Source organism: Ambystoma mexicanum, chromosome 4p, assembly GCF_040938575.1.
Source record: "Ambystoma mexicanum isolate Mex_15411 chromosome 4p, UKY_AmexF1_1, whole genome shotgun sequence".
Taxonomy (NCBI): Eukaryota; Metazoa; Chordata; class Amphibia; order Caudata; family Ambystomatidae; genus Ambystoma; species Ambystoma mexicanum.
This window is the reverse complement of record NC_090927.1, coordinates 679306563-679323249: the sequence shown is the minus strand read 5'-3', so window position 1 is coordinate 679323249 and position 16687 is coordinate 679306563. Positions and strand designations below refer to the sequence as shown.

Below are 16687 nucleotides of genomic sequence, written 5' to 3'. Positions count from 1 at the left end.
ACTAGGGAGTCCATCAGCTCCCAGAGTCTTGCTAGTGGGTAGCTGTACTACCACCTCTTCTAATTCCTCTAAGGTGATTGGGGCATCTAGATCCTCTCGCTCCTCTGCGCTAATTCTCGGCATGCCTATGTCTTCCAAGGTTTCCTTTATCTCCCTTCCATCCCCTCTTTCATCACCATACAGTTGTTGATAGTACCTTAGAAATCCTTGATTCACACCCTCTTCGGTGTCTACTATACGCCCATCCTCTCTCGTTATTGCTCTAATTGGTGGTCTTGGGGTCTCCCTTTTATATAGCCATGCCAGCATTCTCCCTGGTTTATCTCTTCCAGCGTGTTGTCTCTCTACATACTTTTTATGGTTTAGGTTGCACAGTCGCTCCCAGTGTTCTGCACATTTCTGTTGCAGCCTGAGTGTGATTTCAGCATCTTCCTTGGTGTTACCCTCTTTGTAGTCCCTTGGACTTAGCTATGGCTATTCCTCTCACTACCACTTTGAAGGCTTTTGGGGCACATCGACTTTGTGCAATAAATGTGTGGGGCAAGTCATGGAATCCACGGTCTGGTAGTGCAGCCACTGTGATGCCTCTATCCCTCAATGTTCTTTTGATGGTAAAAAATCAAAAAGGAGGGCTTTTTAGACATTGTTCCTGAAGGATTTACACTGCGTAGTCCTCATTTGTGCATCTATACAACAGTAGTGGCAGGAATGCAGTCCAAAACCTGTAGCCCAACTATATGGGGAGCTCCGAGAAGAACAGATCATTCCAAGAATTACAGAAGTTAAATGTGCATCCGAAAGCGTAGATGCCATTGTGTATTCTCTTACCTTAGAGGGAGACTTTCCAGCATTAGTATGAGCTCTGCGTCCTGTCAGTAAAAGCGAAGAATGAATCCGGTCGTAACCGCAATGGGTTAAACGTCTGTGTCTTGCTATATCATGCTCCAATGTCCATTGACATGGAGCATGTGATTGCTACTATGCGAACAAGTGTCGAGTTTGGCAGCCAAGCAAGTCAGGCAACCACAGTGATTTTCGTTTGTCTTGCGATCACGTGCACCAATGTCTGATGACATGGAGCGTGTGATCGCTACTATGCGCACGTGCGTCGCATTTCGGGAGCTAGGCAAGTCAAGCAAAACTCTCAGTAAGGTTGCTTGTGGAAAGGCTGCCACTATACGTTTAAAAAGTATTTAATAATGCCAATGCACACTGTAAAAAGTACATTAGGCTGCATATGCAGGGTTGCTGATCAGTTGTCCTTGGGAGATGAGTGAATCAGCTTTAAAGGCAGTACATGCAAATACAATACCCAAAGGACATATATTCCAGCCTGTAACATCTATTGTTTGGTGCCTTCTCCGGGACTGTATATTGTCACAAGTGTATATTCGACCTTAGTATACTGAATAGTTGGACCAGGTTGTGTGCATAGGGTTACTTATAGTATGGCTAAAGTTAGCCATGGAATTGCCGCATTTAGACCAGTACCGTCTGTATGGAGGCGGAACATACAGTTTTGATCTCTTGAGTAATAAAGATTGGATATCTCCCCCTCTTCATGGGCATTTGACCTTTTCAATTACTTTCCAATTGATATCTGTAGGAGAGTGATGGTTTTGTTGAAAGTGTGCCACCATGGGTGCTTGTTCCTGTTTACGTCTTATGATATGGTATTTATAACGCGCCTATACACAAGTGTTTCAAGGTGCAAGGGGAGGGAAACGGAGGGAAGAATTAGACAACGATCTTACTAGGCGCAAGTGCAGGGGGAAGGGGAAGGGGCAAAGTGCGAGGGGGAGGCGGGAGTGGGCAGTGCAGTACATGGGAACGACAGTAAAATAAATAGAATAAATAAAACAATAAGTAAAAGTGCGGCCAGCTGGTGGCAAGTGCAAGGGTAAGTGCAGACATCAGGTGTCAGGTGCTGGTAGGCGGCTGTAGGGATACAGAAAACGGTCCCCAGTGTGGAGGATGCCAGGGAGGAAGTTCAGGGGTGCAACTGGCAGGGGAGGCGACCTGGGCCCTAGATCAGAGGGTCTCCAGTTGACCAGTGTAGTTTCAGCCAGGAGTTCAGCAAGGGAGAGGAGGAGAGAAAGCAGAAGCAAAGAGGAAGGTTTTGAGGTGCTTCCGGAACCGGAGATGGTTCTCCTCATGTTTCAGGGAGACTGTTCCAGAGGGAGGCCCCAGCCGAAGAAAGAGATCTACCACCAACTTGTTGCTTGGAGAAGCGACTGACCCTGAGGGAGTTGGAGGCGGATGAGCAAAGAGCTCGAGAAGGAAGATATTTAGGAAGAGAGAGTTGTAGGTATTGAGGCCCCATTCCCCAGAAGGCCTTGTGGACAATGCAGAGGGTTTTGAACTTCATCTTCGCAGCCCCTGGGAGCCAGTGCAGATTTTTCAGTCCTAGAGAGATACGATCCCTGGGCTTGAAGCCAAGGACAAGTCTCGCAGTCCTGTTCTGGATAAGTTGCAGAGGGCGGAGCGTAGAAGCATGCAGATTTAGAAAGAGGCTGTTGCAATAGTCTAGCCTAGAGAGAACCAGAGCTCTGGAGACAGAGGGAAGGAAAGGAAAGGAAGAATACCTCGGAGGAGGTGCCGCTGGTAGTGTGACTTCTTAGCGATGTAAAGAGAGAAGGTGAGTGTGGCGTCGAAGATGACCCTGAGTTTTTTTTATCTTCACAGGTTGGAGCAGGAAGAGGGCCAAAAGAAGCCAGCCAGAGAGTGACAGAAAAGGAGGGTGCAGGTGTGCAGAGGAGGAGAATCTCGGTCTTAACTGTCATTAAGGCAGAGATCATTGGCGGCACACCACTCTGGATAGCAGACAGTCGGAGATAAGCGAAGGAGAAGTGGCGGAAGGTAGCCTGTAAATGAGCTGAGTGTCATCCGCCTAGCACTGAACGTTGGGGCAGAGAGCGGCAATGCGGTGGGCAAGAAGTGCCAGGTATTGGCTGAACAGCCAGGGAGAGAGGTTAGACCCCTGGGGAACACCACAGGTATAGATGGAGATGGAGGAGAGGAAGGACCCAAGTTGGACCTGGGAGGGTTGATCAGTGAAGAAAGAGGTCAGCCAGGCCTGGGCCTGCTCAGTGATACACAGGTTATCACTGAGATGGTTGAGCAGGATGGCATGGTTGACCTTGTGAAAGGCAGAAGAGGGATCAAGTAACATGAGGACAACAGGGGTGTTGGGTTGGAGAGCAGGTCTTCACGGATGTTCATGAGAGCAGCTTCCATGCTTCTGGCAGCTCTAAAGCCAGACTGATGGTCATGGAGACAACCAACAGATTCAGTGTGAAGATTAAGCTGGGAGATGGCCAGCTTTTCCAGGAGTTTCCCCAGGAAAGGAGTGATGGAGATTGGGCAATAGTTAGCCGGGCAGGAGGGGATGGCTGTGGGTTTCTTAAGAGGACAGTTCACAAGGGAGTGCTTCATGGGGAAAGGGAAGACGCAAGTGGCAAAGGAGTGTTTGCAGAAGTCAGCCAGAGCAGGGGCCAAGGTGTCCATGTGGTCCTTGATGGTTTTGGGGGAACAGGGGTGAACCTGTTTTGACAAGACTTTCATAGATCAGACTTGTCTAGAAACCTCGTCTGGGGAGAACAAGGGAAAGGCAGAGAAGGAGGGAGGAGAGGTGGCCGAAGAAGGGCCAGGGGAAGAGCAGGGAGTAGAAGGGGCACAGGGAGAGGATGAGAGAGAGGACATGATGTCCTGAGTTTTGATGAAATGAGAAGCCAGGGCCGTGCAGAGGGTCTGGGAGGGGACAGGAGAGGTAGAGACTGCAGCAGGATTGGCCAACTCCTTGCAGATTTTAAAGAGTTTGATCAAGTTGTTAGACGCTGCAGAGACGCGCACTTGGATGTGGGCTCTCTTCTTGGTGCGGACAGAGAGCCAGTATTGCTTTTGGAGCAGGTGGCAGGCCAGTTAGTCAGGGGATGTACCGGAAGCATGCCACTTCCTCTCAGCCACCCTCACTTGCGTTTATGGGTGCTGAGGTCTGAGTCGTACCAGGAGTTGCACTTAGCTTTGGGCTTCAAGCAAATCCTCATGACAGGGGCAAGAACATTGAGAGTATCAGATATAGCAGACTGGAGCATGGAGAGGGCTGTGTCAGGGTGTGAGTCAGCCAAAGGGGAAGGGGGTGGTGAGAAAGTGGCGGCGAAAGCCTCAACTGACACACGCTACATGGTTCGGATAATCGAGAAGGTAGGTGGAAGTGCTGGAGTTGGCTTGGCCTGAGGGGTGGCGAAAGTGAGCAGGGAGGAAAGGAGAAAGTGGTCACTCCAGGAGTGGAGTGGAGTGGAGTGGTGTGAGGGAGAGAAAGGGGAAGATCTGTAGAGATCAGAACATCAAGAGTGTGCCCTGCAGAGTGAGTCGGGACAGAGGGGGGGTCACAGAGTGAGAGTCACTGAGGTCGTGAAAGAGTCCAGAGGAAGGACAGGAAGGAGGAGTGGAGTAGTTGAGACCAGGAGGGAAGAGGTGGTGTCTGCCCACTCGGAGAGGAAAGAGGAGATCTGATCAGGTAGCCGACAGATGGTAGCCATAGCAAGGGAATGGCTAGGAGAGAGAGAGGGCCTGCAAACGAGGCATTCGAAAGAGTAGGCCTACGTAGGAATGACAGAGGCAGGAATCCACTCGGGGAAGATCAGGGCTACACCCCGTCCGGTACAGTTGGACCTGGGAGCGGAGAGTATCTTGTAGCCGTCGGGGAGTGTCAAAGCTCGTGACAGAGCTGGCCGTGAAACATGTCTCGGTGAGACTGAGGACATTGAGGTCAAGTTCTTCCAGGAGGCGTCAGATGTCAGAGGAGTGTTTGACAGCTGAGCGAGAGTTTAGAGTGGCAATATGGAGAAGGTTGCCGTACTTGAAAGACTCCCAGTGAGGGGTTCAAATCGGAGGTATGCACTGCAGAGGTGTAGAAGAAGCCCGAGGGGGAGTAAAAAAGGAAGGAGGAGAGGGCAAGGTAGCCGAGGAAGGGACAACAGGGGGAGACAAGGAAGAGAGGGGACAGCAGAAGAAGGAAGGAAATTCGCGGGAAGCGTCTTTCAAAGAGGAGAAGGTTGGCCTGAGGGCCTTGGACCAAGAATGTACTATTCAGGTAGACATTAATGATGGCCTTAGAGGAGTCAAAGGAGGGCCTCCCACCAGGGCCACCATTAATGGGAGAAGGAGAGGGGAGAAAGCACAGAGACCATATGAAGAATCCATAAGTCTGGTGAGGGAACGACAAAGAGGATGTCGGTGAGGGTTTGACTAGAGGAGGCACTGGCATAGGTGTCAGCGATAGGGATGCCTGGGTTGGAGACCAGGATATCTTTTTTAAACTTAAGGAATTGGCCAAAGGATACGTTCTCATGTAGACCTTTTGGATGAAAACTGGAGTACTCCAAAAGAGAATTCCGGGTGTTTTACGAAAAATGGTGGTGGATAACCACCCATCCTATGCTTTTATTTCCACATCAAGGAAATGGATAACATCCTTGCTGTGAGTCTCAGAGAGTTTTAAATATCTGTTACAGGAATACAGCCATGCCATGAAGTCAATGACACTTTCCTCATCTCCGGTAAACACGGCTAATACATCGTCTATGTACTGTGTCCATAGCGAAATATGGTTTTGAAAGGATCGTCATTGCTGTAAATAAATTTAGTCTTAAAACTAGCCTAAAAACATGCAAGTTGGTTAACGACAGTGCAAAAGTTGCACCCCTCTCAGTGCCGGAGCATTTCTTGGAAGACATTTCTCTTGTACATAAAGAAATTCCTGGTGAGGGTGATTTCTGCCAGTTGTAAAATAAACACTTTGGGAATACCAGGTGGGGGTATAAGGCTCTGAATGACCTTATCAATAATCAACAGTGTTTCCTTCTTGGGAATGTTGGTATATAGTGATTCAATGTCTAAAGTAATCAAGCACTGTGTCTGTAGATTAAATTGTAGATCTTTCACTAGACCACCAGTCCCATTTGCATAGATCTTATTAACTTTTTTCGGCTTATTCATTAGATCGTTTTTATCCATGCTAACGTTTGTTAAAAAAAACAATACACTAATTTTCGAAAGAGTTTAAAATTCCTTTAGATCTTTTTTCCATCACTTATTTTTAAATCAGCATAAGGGGTGATGTCATTTAATACGATTTTTGCATAAAACGCTAACATTTTACAAAACCCTAAGTGAAATTAATCCAAGCTCATATCTGATCAATACAGAAGGAACCGCTTGGGTTATACCTAGTACTTTTTGCCAAATTAATCTTACCAAAGAGTCAAGTATACACATTTTTTCGAATGTCATTGTATTCCATGTCCGTTCTATATATATGAGTTTCAGAAGCACTTTTCCTAAATTAAAAACTCAGCAAGGGTTTCACCGAATACCTACAATAGGAACATTTAAGATATTTCATTTGTGAATTAACCTGCCTGTCATTTGCCTATAATAAATCTTATGGTAACCTTTGCCTAAAGTACTTGTGAGAGGGAAGTACAAATAAACTAAATGTTCTACCACTTCCAGCATGAGACCATTAATGTACCACGCATTGCAAACTTTATTATTAATATATCTAAAATTCAAAATTTTGGATTCAGCAACATTAATTACAAACTCATTTTCCTCAGCATAAACACTAAAAGCAATTAAAAGTATCTGGAGGACCAGGGCTGTACAATCTGTTTAAATACAATAATCGGCATAGGCCAAACAGCTTAATCTGATTTTTCCAAATTTAGGGGACACCATTTAGGTTTGTTCCATGGGATTTACGAAATCCAGTTTGCCATTTAGCTATTCTGCAAATCGAAGTCGCCTACTCTTCGAGGTGTCTCATGATTATTGCTACAAAGATTTTACTGTCAGCTGGCAGTATAGTTATAGGGGGATAGGTACTAGGATTAATTTGAGAGCCTTTTTTATAGATCGGTATTATAAATGTTTCCCAATCTAATGGCGAATTACATTCTTCAACGTATTATTAAACCAAATCGTAAGTATGGTCACCCAAAGATTCAGATCACTCTAAAGAGTACGTTGGTTAAGTGGTTTACTCCTGATGCACACAAAGAACTTGCTTTAGAAATTGTATTTTTACCCAATTCAGAGTCGATCTGTAGTTGGGAATAGTCAAAGAGAGAGTCCATCTTTACCCTATATTGTGATAAATCCCCTTCCTCAGCATATAGCATGGTGGGTGTGTTGTGGGTGGGGGTGTATGTATGTATGGGTTTCTATTGGATGTTCGCATGGGAAATGTGCGAAACATTTGTAGTGCGTACATTTCCCATGGAAACATTTCTGTCACTGATTTTTCCGCGATGGAAATATCATGCAGATGCGGTAAAATGGTGAACCCATGCTTCCTCATTCACAGCATTGGCCTGTATAGCATCCTGTCCCACTGTCAAGTGATTGACCAAGCTCCAAAAATTCTTGAGTGCCTTTTTAATTAGGAATTTTAGCATTATCTGAGAATCTTTTTATCCGATTCAATTTAATTACAGATGGCCAATTTTTATATTTCTGCATAAACTTTTTTACCAATACGCATGTGCTATCCATTCCCAAGTCTGTTTTTCTAATTCAACATATTTCTTTCCTCTTTTTTTTTTTCCCCAGCAACCAATGGACAATTCATTTTCCTCTTTACTTTAAAACTATCGCCTGACCTGTGCCTCATATTGTTCTTTTGACCAGCCGTAATCTCAGATAGTAAAAAGCAAGTTTAATGTGTAAAGGTTCTGATTTTCGTCTCCAATGTGGACACCCCCATTAATCGATGTAATTAATTATTAAAGTTTCTAGTGGAATCATCTTTCCAGATCACTTTATTTTTGACTGGGTTTACTGTGATATCTAAAGGATTATTCATGTAATTCAAGTCAAGGCAAAGCTTGAAGCAAGATTGTATCATGCTATGATCACTCCATTCGTTATTCACTAACACAAATTCTTTGCAACATTTAAACAAATATTCATCAGTGAAAATGTAGTCCAGTACAGAAGAAGAGGGTCCCCTATGACATGTAGAGCACCCCGGCACATCACTGGGTATTGCACATTTCAACTGTACCAAACCCAAACTATGCAGTCACTTGGCCCCATTTTGTTCCCTCTTTCCTGGAATTATTCTTCCTAATGTCTGATCTAAAGAGTAATCAGTAATTTCTCTGAGCAAACTGAATTTAAATCCCATAGGACATTGGGCTGTTTTACCTCTCCATTGCATCACAAAGGAAGAAATGCTTCCCAACATTCTGTGAAACGGGCATACACCCATATGCCAATATATACTTAATACTACAAACAATTGCATTTCCCCCTCCAAAAAACCATTCAAATTCTACAACTAGACACTGTGACACAAATCTTGTTCCATGATAGAGGTGAAACCCACATTAGTCTTTTAACAGAACCACCAAACCACCCATCTTACCCTTTTTTGACTCTTGGAAACAAGTGGTATAGCCATCCGCTCCAGGACGTGCCAAGAGCCGCACCTCCTGCAAACAAATAATATCAAACGTTTCCTTACTCTTCTTAACTGAAAATTATTTACCAGCGAGGAATGGCCCCTGGTATTCCATGATAAAACATCCCAACAACTCTTACTAGTAAAGACCCCTTACAGTCCGTTGAGTCTGTTTTTGATTAAAGAGCTGGCAACCCACGTCCAATTCGCATCCCTTTTTTCCACCCTTCGTTCACTTCCAGGAAATTGGTCCTCTCTCAGATGTTTACTACCCATCTCACTCTGAATTACAACTTCGTTACCATATTTGGCAAGATTAAATCTCAAACCTTCCCTATTACCATTTGCTTCACCCACTATAATACCCAACTCTCTGAAAGATTGTACTTCTCTCAGTATAAGCTCATACACCAATCTTGACTTTGTACTTCATATAACAGTGTTTGTTCTTGACTGGTGCGGAAATTCCACTCTCTCAATATCTTTAGTGGAGAGGATGTTCAAGTTGGGGGATGTCTGTAAATATTGAAAGGATGCATGATCTTTTCATAGACAATTTGAATGGTCCCTTACTCATTTCTTTTCTACACATTCACCCATCGCTTCTCCCAGGAGATGGCCCTCTGGGGAAAATATTCTTTTTCACAGGCTCTTCACATTCTTCAGGTCCCTTAGGCCCCATCAAAATACTGAAGATTGTACCTCCTAGTAAAATCCCTTTTCACTGACTCTTCACAATATTTCATTGCATTGGCTCCCCTCAAAATACTGAAGTTAGCATAATCCTGACTATTAACCTTCACAGCCCCCCACCAAACACTTTTCCACATAGTTTTTCAAGCATGTCTAAAGCTTTACTTTTTGGTCTCGCAAAGATATTGTACATTTTTTGCCCTGAAAAAAATAACTCTGGCCCCATTAAGAAATTCTGGAACCTTATACTCATACCAAGTGCAAACAATACTACCATCAGTTCTTTATCTGTAAAAAATCTCAATACTTATTGTGGTGTTTCTGAGCTTTATAAGACTCGTACGGAGTACCCAATTTCCTAACTTTGTTTTACCAGTTTTGGGGATAACTTATTCCACACCATTATTCATACATGTATCCCCCATGATAACTTCAAATTGGGTGGACTTATATGATAGGTTATTTATAACGCGGTTAATACCTAGAGGTTTCTAAGCGTGGACCTGGGGATCGAACCATGTTGCTTCGTGTCGTCTTGCTTCCAAGGCGAGCACGTTGCTGCTGGGCAATCTTAGATGTTTTGAGTGTTGCTCCTACACAAATGTTCACAGTAGGCCTCTCAGATATTTTGTGATGGCTAGATAAACTGGGCAGAAGACCACTCCCACAGGCCTGGTCAATGTTCCCAAAATACCCAATTTCTCCTGAGTGTAAATCATATTGGGTAGAAAAAGTTTTTAGTCAATGTCATTAAGTCGTTTTTCCCAGATCGTATTTCACGTTTTTCCTGATTTTTTTGACCTTTTACATTACATTTGTCTACAGGTACACAGTTCATTCCTGTCATTACAGATTGACTTTCAAACTGCATACCAACAGTTTATGATGTGCCACATAAGTAGGACATGAGAGCAGCACCCCATCAGCAGCACCTCATCAGATGTTAACATGTTATCCACCAACACATCTCCCTAGTATTCACTCTTAGAAAAACTATCTTGAATCACTTTCTTCACATTTGATACAGTAACCTTTCCTTCTTCCTAATTTTTCACATTACATGAGTTCATCATTTCAGGGATTGTAACATTTCTAAGAAATAAAGTGATGATTGTCTAGTGTAACACTTAATTTGAATGTTTTTCTTTGTTTCCAAGTTTGTCACAAGGTTCTTTTTGTGTTTTAAGAAACTTTATTCAGAACCAATTCCTTGTTTTTAGAAGTATCTTTTATGGGTTGCTGTACTGGAGAGCACTGAATAATTACTAGTCTTGTTGGGAGTTCTTTCAATAACATGCCAGGAGAATTAATTTTATTTTCCCGGGTTTACTATCCAGACCATCAGGTTCCTGAGTCAGACCCGTCGATCTTTGGAGCATTTAAATTGCTTGAGTGAAGTCCGACATTCTACCTAGAGCTCCATACTTGAAGACTGTGACAGATCAAGTTCCGGGGCACCAGTGGTCCAGGGATGACTATCGGTTATTAAACATCAATCAGCCCCACACCTCTAATACACCAGAAGGGATCCAAACAGATAGGAAACGCAAGCAAATTATAAACCACCTTGTCCAATTTGGATAACGTGGACAGAACGGCAGGCTTATCTCCGCAAGGTCGTTGATCGTTCGTTAGTTGCAACACAGCGAAAATACAATTATTACCCAATGATAAGAGACTGCCCAGTCAAGGTTGTATAAAAATAACTACTTTATTATTATTCAGCAAACAGTTCTAGCACACTACAAAATACAAACCCACCCTGTAAAAGCATGCAGAAGACCGAGAGTTTCAAGAAGGAAAATGGATGCACTCTGGATACTGACAGGAGGGTAGTCAGTAAAGTAATTAATCACAATAGTTCAAGGATACTTGGTTTCAGCACAAAGGGAGCAATGGGTCATAAAATGTCAATAGGGGCCTTCGGAGAAGGACCAGGGGGACAGAACCAAAATGTACCTTGTGCTCGTAGAAGTTCTTGGTGCTCGACCGTGTACTGTACTGTGATACTGCACAATAATAGTATTGTTATATCATTCTCTACATTTGCCAAAATTGCATGCTGCAGTTCGTGTTCTATATGTGTAGAAAAAAATACTCTGAACTTTCTCCTACTTTTTTCAGTAACTTCTCTTGAACATTTGGACATGAAACCGGTTATTGTGGTTCATGGAGGAGCTGGCAACATTTCTGACAAAAGAGTACCTGGTTGCAGAGCAGGGGTCAAGCGAGCAGCTCTAAAGGGTTATGATATACTGAAAGGAGGAGGCAGTGCCTTGGATGCCGTGGAAGAAGCTGTGGTGGTAATGGAAGATGACCCACACTTTAATGCAGGTAAATGTATTACCAGTCGGTGATGAGGTCAATATGTTCGAAAGAAACTTCAAAGCTGATTTCCATTTTAAAATTGTAAACCAGCATTCATGCAGATCTGAATATTGTAAACATTAGGTACAATTCTGTCCTGGCACCGTTTTGGCGCTGTATATTCTAGCGTGTGAGCTCAGTTTGTTTTCTCATGGCTTTTTCCCTGTTAGTGCGTGCCATGCATTCTTCTCATTTATTGCATTGCCTATTAATACTCTTGTACAACAAATGTGGGGTAATATTGCTCCCGATTGCTGGCTGTTAAGAATGAAGTGGCCCACCCAAAATGTGAGACAAAATGTGCACTAGTTCTAGTTCCCCATATAAATGAACATAACAAATGAATTTCACAGATCCGGAAATAAATTTAGTTTTATGTAGATTAGCTAATTGTGTACTTCATGCTTTTGGTAGACAGAGTATTTGAAATACTTTCTCCTTTTTTTGGCTGCACTTGACCAAAAAAAGCAAAGCACAGCAGCTCCGCCTACCGCCAGTTGTCTTTCTTTCCCGGCATCTACCTAAGGACTCTAGGCCAGCTCCAGGGAGACCGCATTCAGTAGGCTGATGGTCACTTGACCATGCCCTGCCACTCAGCTGCTCAGCCTTACATCAGTTTTCTCTCTTTTCAAGCATCTACTTAAGGTTTCTAGGTCAGCTCCAGGCAGACAGAATTGAGCAGACTGACGGTCACATGACCAGGCCATGCCACTCAGCTGCTCCCTCTATTTCACAAGTCCTCCTTAGGTGTCCTCATCCCTGTGTCTTCAGTAAAGGACTGATGAAGATAAGGACCTCACTTGTTTGCGCCTGTTCGGACCTGATTGGTCAAGGGCTAGACCCGCTATCCTGCATCCTACCTACATAGTAGTCGATACTACTCAATAGCATTGCTACTTGCCAAAAGACATCACCATGTGTCTCCTCCCTCGACAGCCTATCACCACTCTTGCTAGGGGTCGAATGGACAAGTGCTCTGGGAAGTCCTGGCAAGCTTCCCTAGCAAACCTCCTCAATATCGCTCTTTTCCCCCTATCCAATACCAACGTACCACATGCACATGCTCTCTCAGCATCTGCTCATGCTGCAGAAACCCTGGCCTCATCTTGTACAACAACCTTGATTCCCCCTCTATTCATCACTGAAACATGGTTTGCCCCCCGTCGCCCATGTTTTCGACATCCTCCTACCCAAAGGCTACTGCATTCAACATGCCGACCTACTAGGAAAGGCAGGAGGTGGAGTGGCAATCCTCCATCATCTGCTCACCCAGAACAAGCTCATTAAAGTGAATTTCCTGCTGGCTACCTTTTCTTTCTCACAAGGAATCCATCACCTTCCATCTCACCAACAGGCCACCTCACAGGAGTTACTCGTTCATTGCCAACAAATTCACGTAACTCTATTCTGCCAAATTAACACACTCTAACAATGTCTTTCTCTGAGATGTTAACTTCCCAAGTGTCAAGTCGATAACACTTGACCACACTTTTTTCGCACTGACCAGATCGATGTACCTTAAGCACATTGTCCTCCCCCTTCTCCCACATACAACAAAAGCAACACCCTAGACATAGTCTTCACATCACCCCCCACCCCATTCCCTGCGCAGACCCTATTCCATTATACTTGTGTGACCATGCTGCCACCCCTCTATTGGTCATCTACTCGACAACGGCCCACAAAGGTCAGGCTAAAAGCCCCCTAATGACAGTCAATGAGTTAAAAGCGAACTTCCCCCCAACACAGGAAATGCCTCGGTCCTCCTAGAATTATTCAACAACTCTGCTTTGAAACTGGTGGACATTCATGCCCCCCTAAAAAATGGCAGCGCCAAGACCAAACTATCCAGCCCGTGGTACCCTTGAGTGCGCCTCCATCAAGCGCTTCATCAGATTCGTGAAAATGGTGATGAAAAAAACATAATCGTGGAGACCTCACCAACCTCAGATCTTTTCTCTACAACCGTAAAATTCTGATTACTGAGACCAAAACTGCTTACTACTCCAAGCCTATCTCGGAAACCTCCAACAGGAGCTAAGCCCTCTTTGAAGTAGTTGTTACGCTCACCTGGTATCCATAGGGACGCCACCCAGCCGGGTTACTCGCTGGTATGCTTCTCAGCTTTGCTCTGATGTGGTCTGCGGGGAAGGTTCTGCCTGAAAATACAGGAGGACTGTGTTCAAGACTGACCGACTAAGGTAAGTATCCTCCTTCCACCCCCGTATGATTTCAGTCCCTCTGGCGCCCTCTCCTCACCTTGTGGTAGAATTAGGCGTGCTCTCCTCTGCCCTCTTTGGAGGGGCGCATTGTCTTTCATGGGTGAGTGCGGTCCAGTTACTTCACTGATGCCGGCCCGTTTGATATTGTTCAGGTAGGTCTTATTGCTGTTCTTTATTTTTGTTGCTATCCTGCATGCCTTTCTTTGTTTAAAATGTCTCTTTCTTTTTTCTCCCTTAGGTATGCGGAGCTTCAGCGCGGCGAACTGGCTTGGTTGAGCCCCGCTGGTAAATGTTGGCGCATTAAGAGCGCTATGATGCGTTAAGTAAGCGCTATGCGCAGCGCTGCAAAGTCTTGCCTTTGCTAACCTGTGTTTTCCTTCCTTGTGGGTCGCAGTGTTCTTCAGCGCGAGTGGAATGTCCGGAGTGGTGCCAGACGAGAGGCGACCGACCAGGTAAGCCTTTGAGCAGTTCGTAATTTGTAAATGTCTCTACTGCTTTCTTTAATGTTGCCTCTATCTTCCTCTTTCAGGTCGTTCTGTCCGGGAGGCGTGCAGATTCAAGGAAGCTGTTCTCAGTAGCTGCGAGTGTTTAAAGATGAAGACTGCAGGTGAGATGCTGCTGCTAATGATGTTTCTTTTGTCTCCTTGCAGGCTCTGCTGCTCCGAGGTTCGAGGGAATAGCTGGACACAGTGAGCGTCACGTTGCAAGCTGCAAAGTAACGTGAAGCGTGTTGTCTTTCTCGGGTGTGGTTTAAATAGCCCCAATAAAATAGTCCAGGAAAAGTAGTCCCTAGGCTACCACACCCAGAACACTAGACCGCATAGCTTGGTTCTTAGGAACCAAGATATGTGGATGCCTCCATGTTGGCTGACAATAATAAAGTAGTTCCCAAGCACATTGTGTATTCGTGGTGTATGAGCCTGACGCCATAGGCACCAGGACTGGCCCTATGAGGGCTTTTGAAGAGGATGCCAGGCTCTAGAGGCCAGAGTCCTGCTTCCACCTGGCCAATGGGTTTGCCAGAGGGGGTTTTGGGCGAGAGCCGTGACAGTAGTAAAGCATTGTACCAAACCCTTACCCGATACTGAGATAGCAACAATTAAGGAAAAGTGTGACATATCAACAATGTTTTTATTGAAAAAAATAGACAAAATCTGAGAGATCACTGAATCAGCCTCCCACAGCATTAGCGTCTCTTGCACCAAAGTCTGCACAATGCCCCTCTGCAACAAATTCTCTCCTCTCTCTTTCTCTCTCTCTCTCTCTCTCTCTCTCTCTCTCTCTCTCTCTCTCTCTCTCTCCTCTCTCTTTCTCTCTCTCTCTCTCTCTCTCTCTCTCTCTCTCTCTCTCTCTCTCTCTTTCTCTCTCTCTCCCGGGCTCCTAAAAATGATTGCCTCAGTCAAACCCACTTCCTACTCTGAAAATATCCTCTCGACCTCCATCATTAAGAAAGTAACTGGCCCCATTGCTCAATATGCTTCTCAGCATCACTAATGCCTCGCTCACAGAAGGGCCATTCCCAGACACCCTCAAGACTGATCTCATACAACCGCTTGAAAAAATGTACTGTAGAACCAGATGACCTGCCCAACTACTGGGCCATTACGAACCTTCCGGTATTGTCAAAATCTTGGAAAAGGTTGTTGCTACACAACTACTTGCCAGAATCGAACAACTTCACTTGTAAGGGACTATCAGTCAGGGATCCGCCCCAAGTGTAGCATCGAGCCAGCCACCATCATGGTGGATGTTGTTCTCCAAATCATGGATAATGGTGACTCATGCCTCCGCAACCTCTTTGATCTTTCAGCTGTATTCAACATGGTCAACAACTGCATCCTCCTCGCCCTCCTTGCTGACGTGATGGGACTCTAGGGCACTGTCCTGAATTGGTGTACCTCCTACGATTCCAGGCCGTCCAGATGAACTTGTTGTAGTCTAATCCACTCCCAGTAGTCTCATGTGGAGTCCCTCAAGGCTCCATCCTCTCACCAATCTTTTTAACGACCTTTCCATGGAGCCTTTGGCACTCTCCTCAAAGATCCCAATATAGCCATCCACCAATATGTGGATGATATGCAATTGTACATGAGGGTAAAGCACAGGACATCAATCATCTCTGCGATTACCTAGCCATCATCCAGTCGTGGATGTTGTCTGTCTACTTCAAACAAAACTCTTAACATCTAAGACTGAATTTGTCCTAATCGGTCCAACCATAAAGAAATAAACTATCCAACAATGGCTCAATGATATGCGCCTATAAGGTTTTCATCCAGAACTCTCAAATTCAGCAAAATACCTTCACAAAATCAAACCCTTCATTCTGCCAGACCATAGTGCAGGCCCTTGTGGGGGCATCAGCAGGGCACATTTATTGGGATAAATACCCTCGTCGTGCAGTTCGCAGCTGCCCACTTTGCTGAGCTAAAAGCAGTTCATCGCGCTGCAGCAAGTCTTATTATGGTTGTATAGAAATGTTACCGAATCACTGCCTGTCCTATACAAATTGCATTGACTTCCTCTCCAGGCCAGGATACTGTTCATAAGAAACACAACAGCTTACTTGGTGGCTAAGCTGCACATATCAAGTGGTAACCGCTCCTCGCACAAAAAATCGATCAAGAGGCTTGAATCATAACTCCTCAGCAAAGAGAGGAACTGCACACAGTCCTTCTCTTGTCACACACCCATCTTCTCCCAAAGAGTGAACCGTTTCCCATGAGACCAGGGAGGTGAGGCTGCTACCCGATAGTCCCTCGAGGGGTGGTATAATGCGGGAGGATCTCATGGGGAGGGACTACCCACGCAGAGAAGAAAGATGTACATCTAGGGTACAGGTACAGCCCTTACGAGAGCATCACACCCCTACATACTCTAGACCCTCCTTCATCGCTCACCTCTTTGTAGGCGGTAGGCTTATGTACTGTTATAAGGT

The 16687-nt window shown here is 44.9% G+C and overlaps 1 protein-coding gene across 1 annotated transcript in view; it reads left to right on the top strand.

Moving 5' to 3' along the window:
* The window catches only part of ASRGL1 (asparaginase and isoaspartyl peptidase 1), a 568063-nt gene that overhangs the window by 25271 nt on the left and 526105 nt on the right, over positions 1-16687 (top strand). Inside the window, exon 3 of the mRNA XM_069606224.1 lies at positions 11285-11494. Within this exon, the coding sequence (XP_069462325.1) occupies positions 11285-11494 (210 nt within the window). The remainder of the gene's footprint in view (positions 1-11284; positions 11495-16687) is intronic.